At 41.7% G+C, this 24,817-nt stretch overlaps 3 protein-coding genes across 5 annotated transcripts in view; 2 read left to right on the top strand and 1 right to left on the bottom strand.

Moving 5' to 3' along the window:
* Window positions 1-4,401, top strand: part of LOC114558229 (multidrug resistance-associated protein 9) — a 43,071-nt gene extending 38,670 nt beyond the window's left edge. For all 3 annotated transcript variants that reach the window (XM_028582063.1, XM_028582053.1, XM_028582070.1), the window contains 5 exons: window positions 330-489; window positions 739-817; window positions 2,213-2,326; window positions 2,488-2,652; window positions 3,970-4,401. In XM_028582063.1, coding sequence (XP_028437864.1) covers window positions 330-489; window positions 739-817; window positions 2,213-2,326; window positions 2,488-2,652; window positions 3,970-4,062 — 611 coding nt within the window. In that variant the 3' untranslated portion in view covers window positions 4,063-4,401. The remainder of the gene's footprint in view (window positions 1-329; window positions 490-738; window positions 818-2,212; window positions 2,327-2,487; window positions 2,653-3,969) is intronic.
* A 1,554-nt stretch (window positions 4,402-5,955) lies between these two features.
* Window positions 5,956-9,777, top strand: LOC114556306 (chymotrypsin B). Its single transcript, XM_028579215.1, has 7 exons — window positions 5,956-6,011; window positions 6,366-6,469; window positions 6,554-6,633; window positions 7,220-7,301; window positions 7,882-8,062; window positions 9,002-9,135; window positions 9,598-9,777. Exons 1-7 carry the CDS (start codon window positions 5,960-5,962, stop codon window positions 9,757-9,759), a joined length of 795 nt encoding a protein of 264 aa, XP_028435016.1. The 5' UTR covers window positions 5,956-5,959; the 3' UTR covers window positions 9,760-9,777.
* Window positions 9,778-11,282: 1,505 nt separating this feature from the next.
* The window catches only part of LOC114557852 (multidrug resistance-associated protein 9), a 56,620-nt gene continuing 43,085 nt past the window's right edge, over window positions 11,283-24,817 (bottom strand). Inside the window, exons 22-29 of the mRNA XM_028581574.1 lie at window positions 24,565-24,754; window positions 18,904-18,993; window positions 18,331-18,517; window positions 17,568-17,727; window positions 17,257-17,335; window positions 15,756-15,869; window positions 14,974-15,138; window positions 11,283-12,395 (exon numbers count right to left, since the gene is read on the bottom strand). Coding sequence (XP_028437375.1) covers window positions 12,303-12,395; window positions 14,974-15,138; window positions 15,756-15,869; window positions 17,257-17,335; window positions 17,568-17,727; window positions 18,331-18,517; window positions 18,904-18,993; window positions 24,565-24,754 — 1,078 coding nt within the window. The 3' untranslated portion in view covers window positions 11,283-12,302. The remainder of the gene's footprint in view (window positions 12,396-14,973; window positions 15,139-15,755; window positions 15,870-17,256; window positions 17,336-17,567; window positions 17,728-18,330; window positions 18,518-18,903; window positions 18,994-24,564; window positions 24,755-24,817) is intronic.

The following is a 24,817-nucleotide window of genomic DNA, read 5'->3' as shown; positions in this document are numbered from 1 at the left end:
GCTGAATCATGGAAACATGGAGGTTTACTCAGGACAAATGCAACATATAGTCCCTCCATTGTGTCCTGGTCTGCTGCTGGGCAATCACCAAGAAACCCAGCATCATTGCAATGATTATTTAAGAATCACAAAGGTCCCCAAAGACTCCCAAAGACTACTAAAGATTCTGGAAGACTCACAAAGATTTCCAAAGTTTCCTAAAAACTCCAAAAGATTCCAAAATACTCAGGGAAGTTAGGGAAGAGGTTGGACACATTGTTCACACCTGAAGGTTGGATCAGGTGTTGTCAGTTGATGAAAGGCTGCAGAGAAAATGTTTGTGTGTACAGGGAAGTCGTCTCTGGCTGTGGCATTGTTCCGGCTGGTTGAACCAACTGGAGGAAGTATCCTGATAGATGGTGTGGACATCACATCCATCAGCCTGTCTAACCTGCGAACAAAACTGTCCATCATCCCCCAGGACCCCATGCTGTTCACCGGGACTGTCAGGTAACCTCGGCTACCACTCTAGCTTTAACTTCAATTAGATTTGGACAAACTTGAAAAATGCACAAGGAATAACCAGAACCACACAGAATTTTTGGACTGCAGTTGAGCTAATACGGGCCGGTTCAGATTGCTGCAACTTTTCCTGCAATGTTCTCAAACTGTTTTTTCTTGTCGTGAATCCTTGGTCTGAACTGGGCTTTAGAGACAACAAACATTCAATAATCAGTTCCTGCTGAAACGTGTCTACAGGTACAACCTGGACCCTTTCAACAGACACAGTGATGAGGAGATCTGGGCAGCGCTGGAAAAGACCTACATGAAGGACACAGTATGTTACGTCATCCAGTTATTTATTAATAATACTGTTATAATTATTATCATTATGGTACCTGTCCAGTGGCAGTGTCATTTCCAATCTTGACTCCCAAACCGACACATATAACCTTATAATTTCAGTTTTAAACACGCAATTGATGTTGTGAAACGAAGCTAGTGAAGTTTAGGCAACAAAAATACTTAATTTGGTTATGGAAAACTAAAGGGATAGGCTTAAAATGATTTACGTAAAACTACTAAAATGAGGACGTAATGTGACGTCATTGCGTAACAGACTAAAATCCTTGTTTACTTTGACGCTGCTATCCATGCACCTTGTACTGGTATTTATTTGTCCTCGTACTGTTATGGTTGTGTTCCAGTTGGACTGTGTGTAGAACTTGTATGTATTTGTGTGCCTTGTATGTGTTTATACTTGCTGTACACGTAATCGCCCTTTGGGTACACAAATAAAGTTGAAGTTGTTTATTTCAAAATGTCACAGTTGACTTTAACTCTCACTCAGGACACAAAGCCCAGTGTCCTGAATGAAGATCATGTGTTTGTTCAACCCATCCTTACTTGCAATTTGGCGCCAGTTACGTTAAATAGAATGGTCACATGGTACGCTTCTCATTCACTGTTTCTGTAAGCAGCCGGGCAGTGCGTTTTAGGAGCGTTGTGGCAAGTTTGGAGAGTTGGGGAATTGAGTTGCATGCTCCTGATTTACATAAAGTTGAATCCGGGCTACTTCATGTAAATCAGGGGCGTCCGGCTGGGTTACATGCGAATGACTATTAGAACCCAAATGCAGACAGTAGACAGGACCCAGAGCCAGGAGAGTAACTAAAATGAATTAAACAAGATTTATTAGAATGTACCCAAGTGTGCAAAGATCCGAAGTAATCCAGGAAAGAGCAGGGCGGAGCAGGCTGGTAGTGGGATCCAGGGAATGGGATTTTTTTGAAGGAGTCCAATACGGGTCCTTGGCAGAAGTGGAGTGGTGGCAGGAGTCAGGTCCAAACGGCAAGCCGATAACAAAAGAAACAGGATTAGAGATTGAAACATAGGGCTATAGAACTAACTAACAAAAGTTGGCAGGAACGAGTCTAAAGGGCCGTCCACACCACAACTATGACGATATCTGATTGGATGAACAGCTGTTCCGCGTTATGTGCTTGTGTCTGATTGGATGAACAGCTTTTCCGTGTGATTGTGTCTGATTGGATAACAGCTGTTCCGTGTGTCGTGATTGTGTCTGATTGGATGAACAGCTGTTCCGTGTGATGTGATTTTGTCTGATTGGATGAACAGCTGTTCCATGTTATGTGATTGTGTCTGATTGGATGAACAGCTGTTCCGTGTGATGTGATTGGCTGAACAGCTGTTCCGTTCCATGTCTGCTCAGATTTGTGGTCTGGAGAGGAAGCTGCAGGCTGAGCTGGCGGACAACGGAGGAAACTTTTCAGTAGGACAGAGACAGCTGATCAGTCTGAGCCGAGCACTGCTACGAAACTCCAAGGTCGGTCTGTCTGTCTTTCTGTCTGTCTGTCTGTTTACCAGTCTGTCTGTTTACCTTTCTGTTTACCAGTCTGTCTGTCTGTCTGTCTGTTTACCTTTCTGTTTATTAGTCTGTCTGTCTGTCCGTATGTCTAACTAACTGTTTACCTGTCTGTCCCTCAGATCATCCTATTGGACGAGGCGACAGCGTCTATCGATGCAGAGACCGATGCTCTGATCCAGATCACCATCAGAGAGGCGTTCAGGCGCAGCACGGTGCTCACCATCGCTCACCGCATCCACACGGTGCTGCAGGCCGACCGCATCCTCGTCCTTAACCACGGACAGGTGAGTCCCTCAGAGACGGATGGTACAGATGTTACGGATGTTTCTGTCTTTGTAGTCTTGCATTGACACAGCGCAGCGGAGGAAGGTCTGGCTAGTCCACATCTTTTGAAACATGTTAGGTCCATATGTGTGTTTGTGTTATGTCTCTAGCTCCTGCCATTGAAAAGAAATGAGTAGAGAAATCAGGCCAATGACAAAAGCTGGTCAGTCTGACCAGTGTGTTGCCTGAGCTCATTACTATTCATGAGCTCGCTCAATTGCGCTGGGTAAAGGATGCTGATAGCCAGGCTCTCATTGGCTAGCTGTTAGCCAATCAGAGTCAAGCAGCTTAGCTCGTTGAATATTAATGAGAACTGGCACAAATCGAGCTGAATCTTCCTGCAGGCTTCCTATACCACACTAGAATGGCTTGAAACAAGGTAACCAAGGCATTTTTACACAAAAAATGTTACAGAGTCCATGGTAGAACTTCAGACATTACCACAAAGTAATGAACCACATTTGGCAGGGCACCTTTAAACCAATCACAATCATATTGTGTGGTGTTAAGCTCAGGACGGAGCCACGGTGCCTCTGCTAAATAGTCTCAGGAAAGAACTTGTTTTGGTGGAACATGTACGTTCAAAAGTAGTTTTAGTCATGCAACAGAAAACTCTGATTGGACCGATAGTCTAGCTAGCTGTCTGGATTTACCCTGCAGAGATCTGAGGAGCAGTTAACCATAGTCCTCACAAATCAACCAGAGGTTAGAACGCCAACACAGAGACAGAGGAAGGGGACGGACATCTGGCCATAAGAGGGACATCTGGCATCAATGGAGTAATCCCGGAAGTGGACTGTCGAGGATATAGACTACTGTCTTTGTAACAGTGGAACAGAACAGAACATATCGTAATTGTCATTGTACGTGTACAACTAAATTGGATGCATTCCTTTCAGTCCAAAACATCAGCAAAGGTTAAAACAAGTGAATAAAGATATATAAAAGAACCTCTAAAGGATCTTAAAAATATAAAATAGAGGTAGGTTTAGTTTTTTTAAGAAAGTAAAAACAGAAAATACAGATATACTATACAAACAAGACATTCATTGCACAATTCATCCTTAAAACTCAGTGACGTGTTAAGTGCAGTTATGTCTTTTGAAATAAAGTGTTTATAAATCGGTTTGTTCATGTTTTAATTGTCAAAACTCTGCAGCAGTTCAAACCAAGTTTCCTGGGTCACATGGATCTTTCAGTACAGTTTACTCTGGGCTTTTTAAAAAGATGTCTCTGTGTCTATGTGTCTGTCTCTGTTTTTGTCTGTTATCCTGTAGGTCGCGGAGTTTGATCATCCAGAAGTGTTGAAACAAAGACCAGACTCGCTGTTTGCCTCTCTTTTAACGGCTTCCAACACTGTGGCGTTCTGATGTTGTTAAACCCACCACAGTGACCTCAGAGGACTTTACAGCAGTTGAAATCATCATTGAAAAGCCTCACCAATGTTTACAAGGTTCTTCCTCCTTTCTTCTTCCGGGACATGAACACCCATTTCCTGTGTGAAAGTCTGTTTTTATTTAATTATGGTGCTGACAGTAATACATACGTACAATAAATTCAGATTATAGTGCTTTACTTTTCAAAGCTATATGTACAAATGCTTCATGAGAACAGGCTGAGTCGTCTCCATGATACCTTGAATCTGGCTTTTATTGCAAAAAGGGAAAATGTGTTGTGTTACATACAAGGAAGCTACTGTTTCTGCTGAACTCGCTTCAATAAAAAAATATATCTCAGTGTGTGTGTGTGTGAGTGTGTGTGTGTGTGTGTGTTTGTCTATCTCAGTGTGTGGGTGTGTGAGTCTGTGTGTGTGTTTCTTTGCAGATCTTTGTTCATGTTTCAACATGTTTTCAGTGTGCTGAGTGTGCACGGTGAGTGTGCATGGTAAGAGTGCACCGTGTGTTATCAGCGTGTTGACGTGTCACACACAGACTCAGCTGCTGACTGCCGTTTTCCTCACAAGTTTTAAACTGAATTATAGTGTGAAGCAAAAGCCCCACGGTGTACAGAGATATGTAGAGAGAGAGGGAAGAGTTTAGATCTCACACCTGCAGAAAGAAAGACATCATGGCACCTGATTCAGATTAATAATGATCATAATAGTTTAATATTTCATAAAAAAATGCAGGAGAATGAGAAACTATAAAGATATACATAATCTACATTTGAAGTGAAATTAGGAGGAGGGTCGATTTATTGCTCTTCCAGCTCAGTGCTTCCCTAACTTTTTTCTACATGAAGACCCCTAAATGGACAAAATCATTATATATTATGATAACATTTTGTCCCAGGGTCCTGCAGGAGTTTTGGAGTTTCAGATGTTTTATTACAGAAAGTGTATGAAACCCATGATTAAGTGTCTGACAACATTATGGAAAGGATCCCTACAGAAATAGAGCTTTTAGTTAAAGATTAAGATCCTTTTAGTTTAACATGAAACAGCCCCAAAATCACCATCACCAAACTACACCAGACTCCATGTAAATAATCAGGACTTTTAGCGTGTATAGAGCCAGCATATCTCCACCAGACTCCATGTAAATAATCAGGACTTTTAGCGTGTATAGAGCCAGCATACAGTATCTCCACCAGACTCCATGTAAATAATCAGGACTTTTAGCGTGTATAGAGCCAGCATATCTCCATATGTAAATGGGAGATATTTGATAATAACACCTATGTTTGTGCTTATTTGTTTAACACATAAAAACACATTACATTGAAGAAATATAAAACACATGTGAGAGTAGAAACCTGTAAGGGCTTCTATACAAACCAAAGGTAAAATGTAAACATACAAAACCACCAGTACATTTTAGATAGTGTTCAAAAATTTCATATGAAACAAAATATAACATGCAGAGGAATCTAAGTAATCAGCATCTTTACAGACAGTTTTAAAAAATGATCTTTTTGTTTCCAAGTCAAATGTTTTAGACAGCAGAGCATTTCTGTTTTTATAATAAACAGAGAAAACAACACATTCATTTCATGAAATAACTTTGATGCAAAACTGACACAGGCTTCTGGGATCTGAAGTGAAATAAAGTTTAGTTTGGATGGAAACAAAATGTGCTGACGTACTGAGTTGTCAGCAGCCAATAAGAGAGTGGCAGTTCGGGGCGTTTGAGCCGTGTGAATGCCGCCAGCTGAGTGCTGAGCCGGATGGACCAGCGAGCGCTCTGATTGGCTGAAGGCCAGAAGGGTTCAGGGATAAAAGAGCAGCTCTGTCTTCAACACTTCATCACCCTCTTCATCATCGTCACCATGGCCTTCCTCTGGATCGTCTCCTGCCTCGCCTTCGTCAGCGCCGCCTACGGTGAGAAAAACTCTTGAATCTTTTAGAAATGAAATCTGAGAACTTTCCCCCTCTCATTCCCACTGCTCTGGCGTTTCTCCATCTCATTTCCCCCGCTCTGCCTTGATTAGTTCTTCTACTGGAGTTGAAAAAACTTTTGGCTCAAATGCTTAAAAACCAAAACGTAGCGGTGGAGATGTAGCTTTAGCTTCCATTTATCATTATTTAATCACAAAAGTGAATCTTACATTCTCCATTTAAGCTATGTAACATTGTAATGTTACATAGCTTGTAAGGCTAATGTAACCCTAAATTTAACTGTAGAGATGCTAAACTTAACTGTCATGTGACCGTCTGTCTCCTGTTGCCTCTCAGGTTGCGGCGTGCCGGCTATCACCCCCCAGGTGAGCGGCTACGCCCGCATCGTTAATGGCGAGGAGGCAGTGCCTCACTCCTGGCCCTGGCAAGTGTCTCTGCAGGTGAGTTTCTTCTTTCATCTCACTGTTTGTATCTTGTCTTCATGTTGCTCGGTGTCTGAGTTCAGTCTGTTTTTTTCCTCGCAGCAATCCAACGGCTTCCACTTCTGCGGCGGCTCTCTGATCAACGAGAACTGGGTGGTGACGGCCGCTCACTGCAACGTCATGTCAGTTCAACCGGACACCACTGTGTCTCTAAACCTTTAACTGTTAGGGTTTCAGATAATAACGCACTTTAATCAAGCTCTTTTTTTTAAATGTTTAAGGTATAGACCATATTATTCTGTAAGTTTAGACTCAAACCAACAACGTGTTCATCTCTTTACACTGTCTGACTCCCTATCTGGCTTCCTGTCTGTCTCTCAGCTCCGAGCCACTAAAACAGCTGCTCTCTGTAGGTTTTAATCAAACAAACGTGAGGAAAGAGTCAAAATAAACATGCCGACAGGGGACAGTCCCGTGTCAGTATGGACAAAACAGTATACAACCCAATCATAAGAGGAGGTTCTGACAAGCAACAAGCAATTGTTGACCTGAAGAAACGGACAAAAAAAGTGTTTCCTCACTGCTGTCTCTAATGCTTGCTCTTGGGGGATTTGTTGTGTCTCTGTAAATGATAGAGACAGTTTGAGTTTTTAATTGTGCGGTCTGATCGCAATAGGAACAAATGATTTGCTGAACCTCGTAGTTCTACTTTTCTGCTGTAGAAATCTGCCATTCGACTGTTTACTGAACTGGCTGTTCCTGTTTCAGGACGTACCACCGTGTGATCGCTGGGGAACACAACAAGGGCTCCGGCTCCAATGAGGACGTCCAGATCCTGAAGCCCGCCAAGGTGAGAACTTCCCGGCAGCCAATCAGCTTTCAGAATGGTTATCGTGCTTTTATCGAATCAATTAATCTTTCTCTTTAGCGTCATGGTTTGGAAGTCTCTCTGTAAAGATCAGAAACTTAATCAATCAAATCAAATCTATCTGTGGTACAGATGGATGGATAGATAGATAGATAGATAGATAGATAGATAGATAGATAGATAGATAGACGGATAGATAGATAGATAGATAGACGGATAGATAGATAGATAGATAGACGGATAGATAGATAGATAGATAGATAGATAGACGGATAGATAGATAGATAGATAGATAGATAGATAGATAGATAGACGGATAGATAGATAGATAGATAGATAGATAGATAGACGGATAGATACAGTAGATAGATAGACGGATAGATAGATAGACGGATAGATAGATATAGACGGATAGATAGGTAGATAGATAGATAGACGGATAGATAGATAGATAGATAGATAGATAGACGGATAGATATAGACGGATAGATAGGTAGATAGATGGATAGATAGATAGATAGATAGACACTGGTGTCAGATAAAGTAACCTGACCCCCCCCAGGTGTTCACCCATCCCCAGTGGAACCCCCGCACCATCAACAACGACATCTCCCTCATCAAGTTGGCGACCCCCGCCCGCCTCGGCACCACCGTTTCCCCCGTCTGCATCGCCGCGTCTTCTGATAACTTCCCCGCCGGCATGACCTGCGTCACCTCTGGCTGGGGTCTGACCCGCTACAACGGTGAGACCCCCAAAACACCCTAAAACCCAAACAGTAACTGCATATTATTAACTCATTATTTATTGCTAACTGTTGGTGATTTTACCAGTTGCAGCTGTTGGTCAGCAAATACTATATTTTTCATAAACTAAGGTAATTGCATAAGAAGCTGGGAGGTTAATAGTTATATGTTTAGATATCTTTTGATCTTTAGAGGTGATGTAGAAAGTTGTTAACTCCTCCTGAAATCCAAACATTTACTGCATCTTACTGACTCATTATTTATAGCAAACTGTTCGATTAGTTGCAGAAGTCAACAAAAAAATTCTGATTTGTAGTTGAGCTAAAGCTAGCTTAGCAAGGTTGGTCGCCAAAATACAATACCTTAACTAAGTTAGTGGAAAGTGGATTATAAACAGCATAAGAAACTATCTTCATCTATCAGATATCTTTAAGTCGTTAGAGGCGATGTAGAAAGACACCTGCCTTGGTAGCCATCTTGTGCAGACTCCCATCGGTAACGTGATGCTGTTTGATTTCAATTTGTAAAGTGTAAAGTTAGACCTTTGTTAGACATATTTATGAGAATGGGTCAAACTTTCAGTAAAATGTGCTTTTATACAAATCTAAGCGTACGCTGATGATACTCTATATATTCCCCAGAAACAAAACTAAATATCCCAAAATATTTTTTTGGTCTGAAGTAATTCACTGCTTTTAAAAAAAAGTGCTTTTACTGTGAAAGGGAGCAGGAAGTAACATTATAGTCCACAAATGTGAGAATGAGTAAAAATTCTGCTAATATGTGTGTTTATATGACTCTTAGCCTACGTTGGTGACACTAACATATTTCCAAGAAAAAACTAAAATACAAAATGTCACTGCTTTTAAAAAGAGAGCTTTAACTGTGAAAGGGGAGCAGGAAGTGTGTGTTGAGTGTTGTGTGTTGTCTCGCCACAGCTCCCAGTACTCCCAACCTGCTGCAGCAGGCCGCCCTGCCGCTGCTGTCCAACGAGCAGTGCAAGAACCACTGGGGCAGCCAAATCTCCAACGTGATGATCTGCGCCGGAGGAGCCGGAGCCACTTCCTGCATGGTGAGGCCCCGCCCACACACCTACCTGGCTCACCTGTCATTGCATTTAGTAACACATATCCGCCCAAGCAGAAAAACAGTTTGCTAAATTCTGCAAATAATTTTGCAACCTAAGATTGACTGTAACAGAGTTTAGCGGCACTTTCAACCAATATAAATCACCAGTACATAGAAGAGAGTAGTTGGAAGCAATGGTGCCAAAACCAATAGCAGCTTTAAACCTTTAAACCTACTGAGGACTTCTCCATGAGGCATAATGTACGCTGAAAAGTCCTCCATGTTCTCTGTGCGTTCCAAGTTGTTGTATTGACAAAGGTCGACTGGGAAGAAAAAGCCTTATTCTGACCAGATGTACATTGGCAGACGGATGTATTCTGGAAGAACTAACAGAACCTTCCTGCTGTGACCGTGAATACACTGACTCTGTGGTTCTGTATTAACTGATGTGTTGTTTCTTCCACAGGGCGACTCTGGCGGCCCTCTGGTCTGTCAGAAGGACAATGCCTGGACTCTGGTCGGTATCGTGTCCTGGGGAAGCAGCAGGTGCTCTACCTCCACCCCCGCCGTCTACGCCCGCGTCACCGAGCTTAGCAGCTGGGTCGACCAGATACTTGCCGCCAACTAAACGCTCCGAAGAAAGGAACTGTCCAACTCAGTGAGTGATAATAAAAACTCAGAAAGTCACTGACTGTGTTTGTGTTCTTATTTTAAATATGCAACATAATTACAGTTTAGATTATATAAGAAGGGGACAGTGCAAATTAATAAAATGCATGATTTTATCATCGGGAAAACCACACTTCATTCAAAATGGACAGAAACGAAATAAAACTATCAAAAGCTGTCTTGGTTCATCTTTCCACTGTTCCAACAATCACCACTCTGGTTTGGTTGAAATAAACCCTTAATTCACCCATTTACATGTGAAGATATTCTGGCTCTATACACACTAAAAGTCCTGATTATTTACATGGAGTCTGGTGGAGATATGCTGGCTCTATACACACTAAAAGTCCTGATTATTTACATGGAGTCCGGTGGAGATATGCTGGCTCTATACACGCTAAAAGTCCTGATTATTTACATGGAGTCTGGTGGAAATATGCTGGCTCTATACACGCTAAAAGTCCTGATTATTTACATGGAGTCTGGTGGAAATATGCTGGCTCTATACACGCTAAAAGTCCTGATTATTTACATGGAGTCTGGTGGAAATATGCTGGCTCTATACACGCTAAAAGTCCTGATTATTTACATGGAGTCTGGTGGAGATATGCTGGCTCTATACACGCTAAAAGTCCTGATTATTTACATGGAGTCTGGTGGAAATATGCTGGCTCTATACACGCTAAAAGTCCTGATTATTTACATGGAGTCTGGTGGAAATATGCTGGCTCTATACACGCTAAAAGTCCTGATTATTTACATGGAGTCTGGTGTAGTTGGGTGATGGTGATTTCGGGGCTCTTTCATGTTAAACTAAAAGGATCTTAATCTTTAACTAAAAGCTCTATTTCAGTAGGGATTTGTTCCATAATGTTGTCAGACACTTAATCATGGGTTTCATACACTTTCTGTAATAAAACATCTGAAACTCCAAAACTCCTGCAGGACCCTGGGACAAAATGTTATCATAATATATAATGATTTTGTCCATTTAGGGGTCTTCATGTAGAAAAAAGTTAGGGAAGCACTGAGCTGGAAGAGAAATAAATAGACCATCCTCCTAATTTCACTTCAAATGTACATTATGTATATCTTTATAGTTTCTCATTCTCCTGAGGTTTTTTTGTAAAATATTAAACTATTATGATCATCATTAATCTGAATCAGGTGTGAGATCTAAACTCTTCCCTCTCTCTCTACATATCTCTGTACACCGTGGGGCTTTTGCTTCACGTCATAACACACCGTGCACTCTTACCGTGCACACTCACCGTGCACACTCTGACCCCCACATGTTGAAACATGAACAAAGATCTGCACAGAAACACGCACACAGACACACACACAGACACATTTTAATAATTTATTTATGTCCACATGAAGAAAAATAGTACAGGGACACAAATAATACCGATGCAGTACAATACATACACAAACTTATGGACCAGTGGCACGCAGCAGATCTTCACAATATCACTTAATACACACAATACTCAGTTCTTAAGGGTACAAGTAGCACAACACTCAGTTCTGAAGGGTATAAGTAGCACAATACTCACTTCTTAAAGAGTATAAGCAGCAGCGTCTACACCATATGCGGCGGCTGCCAATAATAGCAGATATGTCACAGTACTTTGCAAGTTGTTTAGCATCTTTTTGGCCATCCCAATGCACACACACACACAAACACACACACACGCACAACTCCACGTGTCACATATGTTTTTACTGAAGCGAGTTCAGCAGCAACAGTAGCTTCCTCTTTTGTAACAAAACTGCGGACAAAAAAGCTCAGATGAATAATAAAGTGTCTGGCTTTTGTTTGATATCTAGTGTCAGAAAAAAATGCCTTTTTAGTGGGTCTCCTCTTCGCGCAATACGAAGTGAATTTAAGAAAGGGTTTTATTGTGAAGGGTAGACACCAAAGGGCCAACGTTTTTATTTTTCTCAACCTTTATTGAGCTTAGTTTAAATCACAGATTATTAATATCCAGTGCTGTCCAAACTCAAAAGTGTGAGTGCAGATAATATTAGAAAGCCTCCAAATATTAGAAAAAGAGTGTGTGCTTCTATTAAATCTGGTTTGGTGAGACATCAAACAAGTCAGGGAGAACATTGATGCCTATCAAGAGTCTTAGCCAGATTGTTATAGTCCACATTAGGTGGGCCATTGATCCGTAAGACTGACAACACAAAAGACATTTTCCCTTTTTGCAATAAAAGCCAGATTCAATGTGGTATCATGGAGACGACTCAGCCTGTTCTCATGAAGCATTTGTACATATAGCTTTGAAAAGTAAATCACTATAATCTGCATTTATTGTACGTATGTATTACTGTCAGCACCATAATTAAATAAAAACAGACTTTCACACAGGAAATGGGTGTTCATGTCCCGGAAGAAGAAAGGAGGAAGAACCTTGTAAACATTGGTGAGGCTTTTCAATGATGATTTCAACTGCTGTAAAGTCCTCTGAGGTCACTGTGGTGGGTTTAACAACATCAGAACGCCACAGTGTTGGAAGCCGTTAAAAGAGAGGCAAACAGCGAGTCTGGTCTTTGTTTCAACACTTCTGGATGATCAAACTCCGCGACCTACAGGATAACAGACAAAAACAGAGACAGACACATAGACACAGACACAGACAGACAGACTGTTACAGAGACATCTTTTTTAAAAAGCCCAAAATAAACTGTACTGAAAGATCCATGTGACCCAGGAAACTTGGTTTGAACTGCTGCAGACTTTTCAGGAAAATTAAAACATGAACAAACCGATGTAGAAACACTTTATTCCAGAAGACATAACTGCACTTAACACGTCACTGAGTTTTAAGGATGAATCGTGCAGTGAATGTCTTGTTTGTATGGTATGCCTGTATTTTATGTTTTTATTTTCCTAAAAAAGCAAAACCTACCTGTTTTATATATTTTTATAATCCTTTAGAGGGTATTTTATATATCTTTATTCACTTGTTTTAACCTTTGCTGATGTTTTGGACTGAAAGGAATGCATCCAATTTAGTTGTACACGTACAATGACAATTACGATATGTTCTGTTCTGTTCCACTGTTACAAAGACAGTAGTCTATATCCTCGACAGTCCACTTCCGGGATTGCTCCATGGTTAACTTTAACCTGTTAACCCCCACCGGGTCGCGATATTACGAATCCCACTATGGCCACGCCAAGACCCGCCCTTCAATAGCATTTATTGGCCAGGCGTCCATGCTTACGCTTGGTAGCGTAACCGGATTTGTTCAGGTCCTATCCCTTGACCAATCGGCTATCCTAAACTTAACCACTCAAGGTCAAATGCCTAACCCCAACCAATCAAGCTGCTTTGTAGGGGATTCGTAATTTCGCCACCGGGTCGCCGACATGTTCTGACATGGTATATAATAGTATTTAACCACAAAAGTTAAAAAACTTTTGTCAATATGGACATGCTGTACATCGTTTGATTGGTAAAATTCTCTGCAATTCAATCATTCAGTTCATTTTACTGAAATCATAAGCACCAAAGCATTATTATTGATCTTAGTGCTCATGTTATTGGGAAATAAAAAATAAAAAAAATATTATTTATATTCCTCTAGTCCGTAAGTGTCCACAGATCAAAATGATAACAAGGTTTTTTCACAAGAATTAATCCAGGTTATGAATATTGTCCTGTAGAACCCATGCTAATTGTCCGCTAACTGTCTGCTAACTTCATTAGCTGATCTCGTTCCGTCTGAAATAATATATTTCTCCCTGCCCTGCACCGTGTTGCTGGGTATGTTTGTTTTCCTCAGGTTGCTGCCTACACAATGAAATTATCCCCACCTTTTTCTGTTAAGTTTTCACCCCGGGACAGCCCCCGACGTCCAGCAAGCGCTCCCACTGTGGAACGTCAATACGCTGCGTCATCTCTCTGAGCAGCCATCTTAGAAAAAGCTGTCATTGGCTATCAACACGTCAATCATGGCAGTTGTAGCCAATCACATTCCCTTTCCAACGGTATATAGCATGATAGGAATATCCAATGGGAACCAGTCCAAATGAATGGGTAACAGACCTAAGCCCCGCCTCCCAGAGCCAGCATGCGCATACATGTGATTTATGAGAACAAAAATGATCAACAGTGTTTGAATGAATGTAAAAAGGTTTTTTAAGTCATTTTAAGTATTTCGTATGTTTTTTCTAATAGCATAGAAGTGAGTAAAAGCATTTAGCAACATTTGGTCACTTGGAGAAGTTTTGGAGAGGTTTTGGCACACCAGTGACATCTTTTATACCAAATACTGAAAACTCCCTAGCTCCCACTAGGTTAGGACTAGAGTTCTGAAACTTTATATAGGTCTTCTTGACAAGGTGTAGAAGGTTTGTGTTGTGTCCTGCATAGTGTGGCACAAAGTATTTTTTGTTATTTCTTTTCAAAAATTACGTTTTCTCAGACCGGACCAAAATAACTATTTTGAACCATGTTTGAACTGCTGTAGTGTATGTTCTGTTTTAATTGCATGTTAATCAAGCACATGTCCATAAATTAAAAGAAATTAGGTTTCAAATGATGCCTCATACATGTATTTTGGCCTTACAGTTCTTCTGTTATAACCTTTTCCCTTTGGGAACGAGAAATAGGCGAAAAAATCAGGCAAAAGAGGTGGATGTTAACAGGTTAATTATTCACGGCCACGAAGGTTAAACTTTGGCTAATTTTGAAAGTTATGTAACCGTTAGTTAACATCTAGCCAATGAGAGCCTGGCTGTCAGCATCCTTTACCCAGTGCAACTGGGTGAGCTCATGAATAGTAATGAGCTCAAACAACACACTGGTCAGACTGATCAGCTGTTGTAATTGGTCTGATTTCTCCTCTTATTTCTGTTCAGTGGCTAGAGCAGACAGAGGAGGTAGCAGTTCATTTTCACATTCACCACATAACACACACACATATATGGACCTAACAGATTTCAAAAAATACATGTAAAAACGGTTTTGCGTAGCAGGTCATTTTTAATTATTAAAGAAATGCCAATAAACCAGAGCACATTTTTCTCCCATCAAGGAAGGCTGTGTGTACTAGCCAGACCTTCCTCCGCTGCGCTGTGGAGGAGGGTCTGCCAATGCAAGACTACAAAGACAGAAACATCCGTAACATCTGTACCATCCGTCTCTGAGGGACTCACCTGTCCGTGGTTAAGGACGAGGATGCGGTCGGCCTGCAGCACCGTGTGGATGCGGTGAGCGATGGTGAGCACCGTGCTGCGCCTGAACGCCTCTCTGATGGTGATCTGGATCAGAGCATCGGTCTCGGCATCGATAGACGCTGTCGCCTCGTCCAATAGGATGATCTGAGGGACAGACAGGTAAACAGTTAGTAAATTGTGGGGTATACTCACCACAGCCGACCTGTCGACTGCCAGTGTGACGTCATGGGAGCACCTTAACTGTTTATACCCGCGTGGTGGTCGCGAAACTAGTTGCAGTCTTCTCTGGCGCTAATGAGGAAAGGCTACCGACTTTCCTCTTTCTACGGACAAGAAGAAGAAAAAAAAAAAAAACGGCAGAACTGGCAGCAGCATTGATTTCAATGCTTCAATCTGATTGGATGAGCTACTTGGTGGGATCAAGCCTTTCATTCACCATAAAAGAACTCATCTTAACCCAGTAAGTTTACAAGAGAGACTTGCAGTCACTCTGAGAGTCCTGGCATCACGTTGCCCTTGAGCTCGTTCATGCTTCCTGTTTCCGCTTTGTTGCGCTCTGCTGAAAAAAATACCGCTGGTGGTGCACTAAAAATCCTGCTGCGCCAGCGAGATCTACATCGTTTTGACGTCACATTGGTGTGCGCAAGCTCGACTAGGGTGACTGTGAAATGGCCCTTAGACAGAGGAACAGACAGACAGATAGAGAGACAGGCAGACAGACAGACAGACAGACAGAGAGACAGATAGACAGACAGATTGACCTTGGAGTTTTGTAGCAGTGCTCGGCTCAGACTGATCAGCTGTCTCTGTCCTACTGAAAAGTTTCCTCCGTTGTCCGCCAGCTCAGCCTGCAGCTTCCTCTCCAGACCACAAATCTGAGCAGACATGGAACGGAACAGCTGTTCAGCCAATCACATCACACGGAACAGCTGTTCATCCAATCAGACACAATCACATTACACGGAACAGCTGTTATCCAATCAGACACAATCACATCACACGGAACAGCTGTTATCCAATCAGATAATGTCGTAGTTATGGTGTGGACTCAACCGACCACTGGAGTTAGAATGGATTTTCAAACTTTATATTCATAGTTATCGTTCTTGGTGTAGACGGCCCTTTAGTCTCGTTCCAGCCAACTTTTGTTAGTTAGTTCTATAGCCCTATGTTTCAATCTCTAATCCTGTTTCTTTTGTTATCAGCTTGCCGTTTGGACCTGACTCCTGCCACCACTCCACTCCTGCCAAATCCCATTCCCTGGATCCCACCACCAGCCTGCTCCTCCCTGCTCTTTCCTGGATTACTTCGGATCTTTGCACACTTGAGTGCATTCTAATAATCCTTGTTATAATTTACTCTCCTGGCACTGAGTACTGTCTGCTGTCTGCATTTGGGTTCTAATAGTCATTCCCACCTAACACAGTCGAGCCGGATGCCCCTGATTTACATAAAGTAGCCTGGATTCAACTTTATGTAAATCAAGAGTGTAAAACTCAATGCTCCGTCTCTCCAAACTCGCCACAACCCTCCTAGAATGCACTGCCGGCTGCTTACAGAAACAATGAATGAGAAGTGTACCTTAACATGTTTGTAACGTCTTCACTGATGAAGATCTCTAAGTTGTTTTCCTCTCTTTAGAATCTGAGCAGCTTCATCACAACCAACCTTGGCCTATCAGCTCGCTCATGGAAATAACGCTGTCTGTGGAAACGTACCTTGACCACGGTGGAAATTTGAATCATGTGACCATTATATTTAATGTAACTTGAAGACTTATGGTCAACTGTGACTTTTTGAAATAAACAACTTCAACTTAAACTTTATTTGTGTACCTGAAAGGTGTGCAGCAAGTATAAACACATACAAGACATATAAATACATACAAGTTCTACACATAGTCCAACTGGAACACAACCGTGACAGTACGAGGACAAATAAATACCAGTACAAGGTGCATTGATAGCAGCGTCAAAGTAAACACAGATTTTAGTCTGTTACGCAATGACGTCTAGTAGTTTTGCATAAATCAGTTTAAGCCTATCCCTTTTGTTTTCCATACCCTAATTAAGCATTTTTGTTGCCTAAACTTAACTAGCTCCGTTTCACAACATCAACTGCGTGTTTAAAACTTAAATTATAAGGTTGTATGTCTCGGTTTGGGAGTCAAGATTGGAAATGACACTGCCACTGGACAGATACCATAATGATAATAATTATAACAATATTATTATTAATAAATAACTGGATGATGCAACATACTGTGTCCTTCATGTAGGTCTTTTCCAGCGCTGCCCAGATCTCCTCATCACTGTGTCTGTTGAAAGGGTCCAGGTTGTACCTGCAGACACGTTTCAGCAGGAACTGATTATTGAACGTCTGTTGTCTCTAAAACCCAGTTCAACAGTTCAACAGTTTGAGAACATTGCAGGAAAAGTTGCAGCAATCTGAACCGGCCCGTCTTAGCTCAACTGCAGTCCACAAATTCTGTGTGGTTCTGGTTATTCCTTGTGCATTTTTCAAGTTTGTCCCAATCTAATTGAAGTTAAAGCTAGAGTGGTAGCCAAGGTTACCTGACAGTCCCGGTGAACAGCATGGGGTCCTGGGGGATGATGGACAGTTTTGTTCGCAGGTTAGACAGGCTGATGGATGTGATGTCCACACCATCTATCAGGATACTTCCTCCAGTTGGTTCAACCAGCCGGAACAATGCCACAGCCAGAGACGACTTCCCTGTACACACAAACATTTTCTCTGCAGCCTTTCATCAACTGACAACACCTGATCCAACCTTCAGGTGTGAACAATGTGTCCAACCTCTTCCCTAACTTCCCTGAGTATGTTGGAATCTTTTGGAGTTTTTAGGAAACTTTGGAAATCTTTGTGAGTCTTCCAGAATCTTTAGTAGTCTTTGGGAGTCTTTGGTAGTTATTATTGGTCTTTGGGAATCATTGTGAGTCCTTGGGGATCATTGTTAGTCTTTGGGGATCTTTGTTAGTCTTTGGTAATCATTGTGAGTTTTTTGGTAATTTTTGGAAGTCTTTGGGAAACTTTGTGAGTCTTAAATAATCATTGCAATGATGCTGGGTTTCTTGGTGATTGCCCAGCAGCAGACCAGGACACAATGGAGGGACTATATGTTGCATTTGTCCTGAGTAAACCTCCATGTTTCCATGATTCAGCCTGCTGCCAACCAGCCGAGACAGACATTGAATGCCAACACATCAAATTTAGGATTATATACAGTTTGTTCACTCTTCTGTGGTTCTTTTAACACATGTTTATTAATTATAATTGGACCCAAACAGGGTGACACTGCTGCATACATGTTCTTACCAGAGCCAGTCCTTCCCACAATGCCGATCTTCTCCCCGGCTCTGATGTGGAGCTGCAGACCATTCAGGACAACAGGTAAGTTCTGTCTGTAGCGCATCTTATAGTCCAGGAAGGTGATGACTCCGTGCTGAGGCCAGTCCTCTGAGACTGGATCCACCTTCAGCTGTTCCTCCAACTCCTCTGAGCCCTAAAACACAACCAACACTTGGTACCAAATCAGAGAGCAGACCAGCAACATCTCTGGGAAAGTGTGGAAGTCTTTGTGAGTCTTTAGGAATCTCTGGGAGTCTTTAGGGATATTTGTGAGTCTTTAGGAATCTCTGGGAGTCTTTAGGAATCTTTGGGAATCTTTAGGAATCTTTGGGAGTCTTTAGGAATATTTGGGAATCTTTAGGAATCTTTGGGAGTCTTTAGGGATATTTGGGAATCTTTAGGAATATTTGGGAATCTTTAGGAATCTTTGGGAGTCGTTAGGAATATTTGGGAGTCTTTAGGAATATTTGGGAGTCGTTAGGAATATTTGGGAGTCTTTAGGAATATTTGGGAGTCGTTAGGATTCTATTATAAACTGACCGTGATGTACTCGAGCAGGCGCTCCACGGAGATGAACCTTGCTTCAACCGAAATCAGGGACAGGATCAGATATTGAGAGTTTGCCGACAGCTGGAAACACAAACATTAATATTATTATTTACCAATCACACTACACATGGAGATGATGAGAGATACACACTTTATTACTTTTAAAACTCTGTGTGTCTGTGTGTGTGTGCGTGTGTGTGCATGTGTGTGTGTGTCTGCATGTGTGTGTTTGTGTGTATTTGTGTGTGTGAGTTTTTGTGTGTGTGTGTGTGTTTGTGTGTTTGTCTGTTTGTGTTTGTGTTTGTGTGTGTGTTTGTGTGTTTGTGTGTTTGTCTGTGTGTTTTTGTGTGTGTGTGAGTGTGTGTCTGTGTGTGTGTGTGTTTGGCTCCTGCTTCCTGCTTCTTACAGTGCAGACGCTTCGCTGCTTGCTCTTGCCTCTGCTTGCATACTTCTGCTGATAATCTTGCTTTCCCTCTGAGAGAAACTATGAGCAACGGCTCTGGATACTTATAAATCACTGGACTATACTGGACTATGCATTTTTTTTATAGGCATAGTAGGCTATTGCGATTTTTCAACATTTTTCTGCGTGAGCATGGCCTACAAATAGCTCAAGCCTGTCAAAGTGACTGTAGCTAAAGCTAATTAGCAGCAAGATGCCTTCCTTCTCCATGGAGGACTACTACAAACTCCAGAAGATTTTGCAGTTCTGGAAACCAAAATTTAATGGATAGAAGTAAACGTGGAAGTGAACAGATCTTGTGGAAATGACACCACTTTACCACTAACCCAAAACAATGGACAAAAGCATGCTAACACACGGCTAAGTAGCACCAGCAAGACCACAAACAAACAGGAGAGCTGTGGAACGGATAATAAATCAACAAGTGGTAGTCCTCCCTGGAACTCTTTTGGTGCAAAGCCTAAGAGTAAATAATTTTCCTGGGAAATGGGAGGACGACTAACGGGCAGGACACAGCGCCCTGAGATTAGTGATACGACTGGCTGGCCTGCATTATCATCCAGAGTGCCTCTTCAACCCCTGTACTTAGTAGGACACAGCCGTGGACAGCTGCAAAAGGGAAAAACCGCAACAAAATGCCTCCCCAACAACTGAGTGTGCTGGTGGAGAACAGATTTGCTGCTCTGCTGCAGGACCCTGGACATAACCTGGATTACATCTCACCGTCACACAGCAGGGTAAGGACTGAGAGCAATTCTAAAATTAAAAAACTACAGAGAAAGCTAACGACTGGGCCCCAAACTCTGACTCAGACTCTGCTGTAAAAGATATCAAAAGCAGTAAAAACACCAAAATACTCTGTTATCCCAAAGACATGGTGTCTGACTTGGCCCAAAGAATCACAGATATCGTAGCAGCACACCCAACTGTGAAGAACATTATACTGCATATAGGGTCAAATGATGTTGTAATGCAAGAGTCACACAGTTAGCTCCATAAATGCGAACGTGTTTATCAGTGGCCCTATACCGCCAGTCAGAATAGGAGTTGAGAGTTTCAGCAGACTGTTGGCACTGAACACATGGCTTTCAACTGCATGTACCGACCATTCTCTGCAGTTCATTGACAATTTTAACATTATCTGGGACATCTTTTTAAAGCAGACAGACTCCTACTTAACAAGTCAGGAGTAAAGCTGTTCACCTCTAGCCTACTTTACTCTCTGCACCACCCATCTGCTCCCTTGGCCAAGGACACGAGACAAGATACATCAACACAAACAAAACAAGAGGAAGACACAACAAAGTGCGGCAGTGAGCCACCACAGCCCCCACCTGAGCAAGGATTTGACCATGGGAGACTACAGAGCGGAGACAAGAAATCTCAACTCCCCTGTTCACCTATCCAACACTCCTCAAACCCCCTTACCAACCCCAACGAGAACTCATCGCCCTCCCCATTCCATAGGAGACCAAAGACCGGAGATGAGAAATCTCAATCCCCATTCTCACCCGTCCAACACTCCTCAAACTCCTTTAACAACCACGACGCCTTTGAGGACCTCTTTAAGGATACGTCACTCTCTCCTCTTTCCCCCATCCCCATGTTGGAGTTCACTGACCAGATGAAGCAGCTGGTGAATGCTGGAACCAAGTATGCCCCCCCTTCCTTCTCCCATCGTTCGCCCCCGGCCAAAAGTAAAATGCCAGGCACCTCTGCCCCCTCAAGAGCGGCAGCTAACTCATTTTTCCCAAACTGATAAGGATGCTTGTTTGCGAAATGCAGCAACCGTTAACTGATATGGGCCGGGTCCAGGCTGCATGCCTAGTAGCACTCATGACTCTTTCCAAGACAAGCCTAGGCCCTGCGTATCAGATTCTTTCACAATTTATGTTGTGATAGGTAATAGAAAAAGAATAACGAATAAGCACTTAACGGCAAACTTTGCAAACTCAGCATCCATTCCTCGTCAGCCACAGTCTGTCCCAAAAAATGAAAACACACTAGCACTACTAAATGTCAGGTCCTTGGTAGGAAAATCATTTTTAATCAATGATTTTATTATTAAGCACAATCTTGATTTTATGTTTTTAACTGAAACCTGGTTGGACCATAATAACAGTGCTGCTGTTCTCATTGAGTCAGCCCCCCCCTAACTTCAGTTTTATGAGTGAGAATAGAGTGAATAAGAAAGGAGGTGGAGTCGCCATTTTGTTTAATGACTCATTCCAATGTACGCAATTATCTTATGGAAATTTTGCTTCTTTTGAATATGTGGCTCTTCAGCTAAGATCCTCCCCTCAAGCTTTACTTATAAATATCTACAGGCCACCTAAATACTGTGCAAACTTCTTTGACAATTTTAATGAACTGCTGTCTATAATCTGTATTAACTTTGACCGTGTAATTATTGCTGGTGATTTCAACATTCATGTTGACAACCCCCAGGACCAAGGGACCAAAGAACTATGTTGTGTTTTGAGAGCTATGGACTGACTCAGCATGTTACAAAGCCCACGCACAATAAGGGGCACACTCTGGACTTGATTATCTCCAAGGGTCTGAACATTTCCAAGGTTGTGGTGACTGATGTTGCTCTCTCTGATCATTCCTGTGTTTTCTTTAACGGCACTATCTCTCTGCCCAAAAGTGTTCAAACAAAGTTAATCAGAAAACGGTATATCACTGAAAACACCAGTGAATCATTCATTCAGCTTTTCTCCTCCACACCCACCCTAACTGGGGCCTCAGTCACTGAGCTTGTAGATAATTTCAACTGTAAAATTACGAATCTTATTGATGCTATTGCTCCCACTAAGGTCAAAGCTGTCTCTGGTAAGAAAAGATCTCCATGGAGAAATTTTATAGTGGTGAGAACAGAAAAAAGAGAGTGTCGAAAAGCTGAACGCAGTTGGCGAAAATCTAATCTCCAGGTCCATTATAACACTTATAAAGAGAGACTTCGCATTTATAATCTGGAACTAAGAAATGCAAGGCGGTCCTTTTTCTCTGACATTATCGCCAGAAACAATAATAATTCACGTGCTTTGTTTGCTACTGTCGATAGATTAACCAACCCTCCAGTACCAATAGCATCTGAACTGTTGTCTACCAAGGCTTGCAATGACTTTGCCTCCTTCTTCACAGACAAAATTCATAAAATTAGACAGTCAGTGCTTCCATATCAAGTACAGGATATGTGTTGTCACAGTGTTCACACAAAACAAAATCAACTATGACACAATTTCATGCGATCAGCCATAACAACCTGGAAGACATTATACAACATCTGAAAACCTCATCCTGTCGCCTTGATATTCTACCAACGGGTGTTTTCAAAAGTGTTTCGAATTGTTTGGCTTCTGATCTTCTAAATATTGTAAATACATCCCTGCTCTCAGGTATCTTCCCACAGGCCCTAAAAACTGCAGTCATCAAGCCACTCCTAAAAAAGAACAATCTAGACACGACACTAATGAGCAACTATAGGCCAATATCAAACCTTCCATTTTTAAGCAAAATCATAGAAAAAGCGTTTTTTCAACAACTCAACCTTTTCTTATCACTAAACAAAAGTTTTGATGCCTTCCATCATTTTCGACCACACCACAGCACTGAGACGGCTCTTGTTAAAGTCTTTAATGACATCCACTTAAACACAGATAGTGGCAAAATTTCAGTCTTAGTATTACTTGATCTCAGTGCTGCATTTGATACAGTCGACCACAACATATTACTTGACCGATTGGAAAACTGGGTTGGTCTTTCTGGCTCAGTACTAAAGTGGTTTGAATCCTATTTAAAGAATAGGGACTACTTTGTGTTTATAGGTAATTATACATCTGAGCATACAAATATGACATGCAGAGTTCCCCAAGGCTCAGTTCTGGGGCCTCTTCTGTTCAACATCTACATGCTTCCACTGGCTCAGATTATGGAAAACAACAAAATAAATTACCATAGTTATGCGGATAACACACAAATTTACATAACCTTATTGCCAGGGAATTATAGCCCAATACAACAACTGAATATTTGCATTGAACAAATTAATGACTGGATGTGCCATAACTTTCTTAAATTAAATGAAGAAAAAACGGAGGTGGTTGTTTTTGGAGCAAAAGAGGAACGATTAAAGGTCAGCACTCAGCTTCAAACGACAATGTTAAAAACAACAGACAAAGCCAGAAATCTTGGTGTAGTCATGGACTCAGACCTGAATTTTAAAAGTCACATTAAGACAATTACAAAATCAGCCTATTATCACCTTAAAAATATATCAAGGGTTAAAGGACTTATGTCTCAGCAGGATTTGGAAAAACTTGTCCATGCTTTTATCTTCAGTAGACTTGACTACTGTAACGGTGTCTTTACAGGTCTCCCTAAAAAATCAATCCGACAGCTGCAGCTGATTCAGAACGCAGCTGCTTGAGTCCTCACTAAAACCAAGAAAGTGGATCACATCAGTCCAGTACTGAAGTCTCTACACTGGCTTCCAGTGCCTCAAAGAATTGATTTTAAAATACTTTTGCTGGTTTACAAATCACTAAATGGTTTAGGGCCAAAATACATTTCTGATCTGCTACTACACTATGACCCACCCAGACCTCTCAGGTGGTCTGGGACAGGTCTACTACACTATGACCCACCCAGACCTCTCAGGTGGTCTAGGACAGGTCTACTACACTATGACCCACCCAGACCTCTCCGGTGGTCTGGGACAGGTCTACTTGTGGTCCCCAGAGTCAGAACTAAACAGGGGGAAGCAGCGTTCAGTTTTTATGCTCCACATATCTGGAACAAACTCCCAGAAAACTGCAGGTCTGCTGCAACTCTCAGTTCTTTTAAAGGCTGAAGACATATCTTTTTAATGTTGCCTTTCTTTAAATAACCTATTTTTAACTGCTCTTTCTTTAAAATTCTTATACTGCACTGTACATTTTATTCTTGTCTTTTAATGATCTTAAATTGTTGTTAATTGTTTTAATGCTTTGAAATTGTTTTTAATTGTTTTTTAACTGTTTTTAATGTTTCATGTATTCATGTATTCATTCAAGCACTTGTTGCTGAAATGTGCTATACAAATAAAGCTGCCTTGCCTTGCCTTGTGTGTTTGTCTGTGTGTTTTGTGCGTGTATGATTGTGTGTTTGTCTGTTTGTGTTTGTGTGTGTGAGAGAGAGAGTTTTACCTGTAAGATGAAATTCAGAGAGAGGGCTTTTAAGGGGGGGCTGTAGACGTCGTTGGAGATGAAGACGACCAGCAGAGCGACTATCAGCGTCATAATGACATACAGAGTATCCATTATGTTGGAGATCCAAAATAGGCCGTAGTTATAAAGTAAGAAGTGGTTAGCGTTGATGTCAGAAAGACTCTTAAACCTGCAACACAACACAGCACGAGTCAAAGACATCAGCCATCTCACTCAGCAAGTTTATTTCCAG

The sequence above is a fragment of the Perca flavescens genome, chromosome 1 (genome assembly GCF_004354835.1).
Source record: "Perca flavescens isolate YP-PL-M2 chromosome 1, PFLA_1.0, whole genome shotgun sequence".
NCBI lineage: Eukaryota > Metazoa > Chordata > Actinopteri > Perciformes > Percidae > Perca > Perca flavescens.
This window is presented reverse-complemented; position numbering and strand designations above follow the sequence as displayed.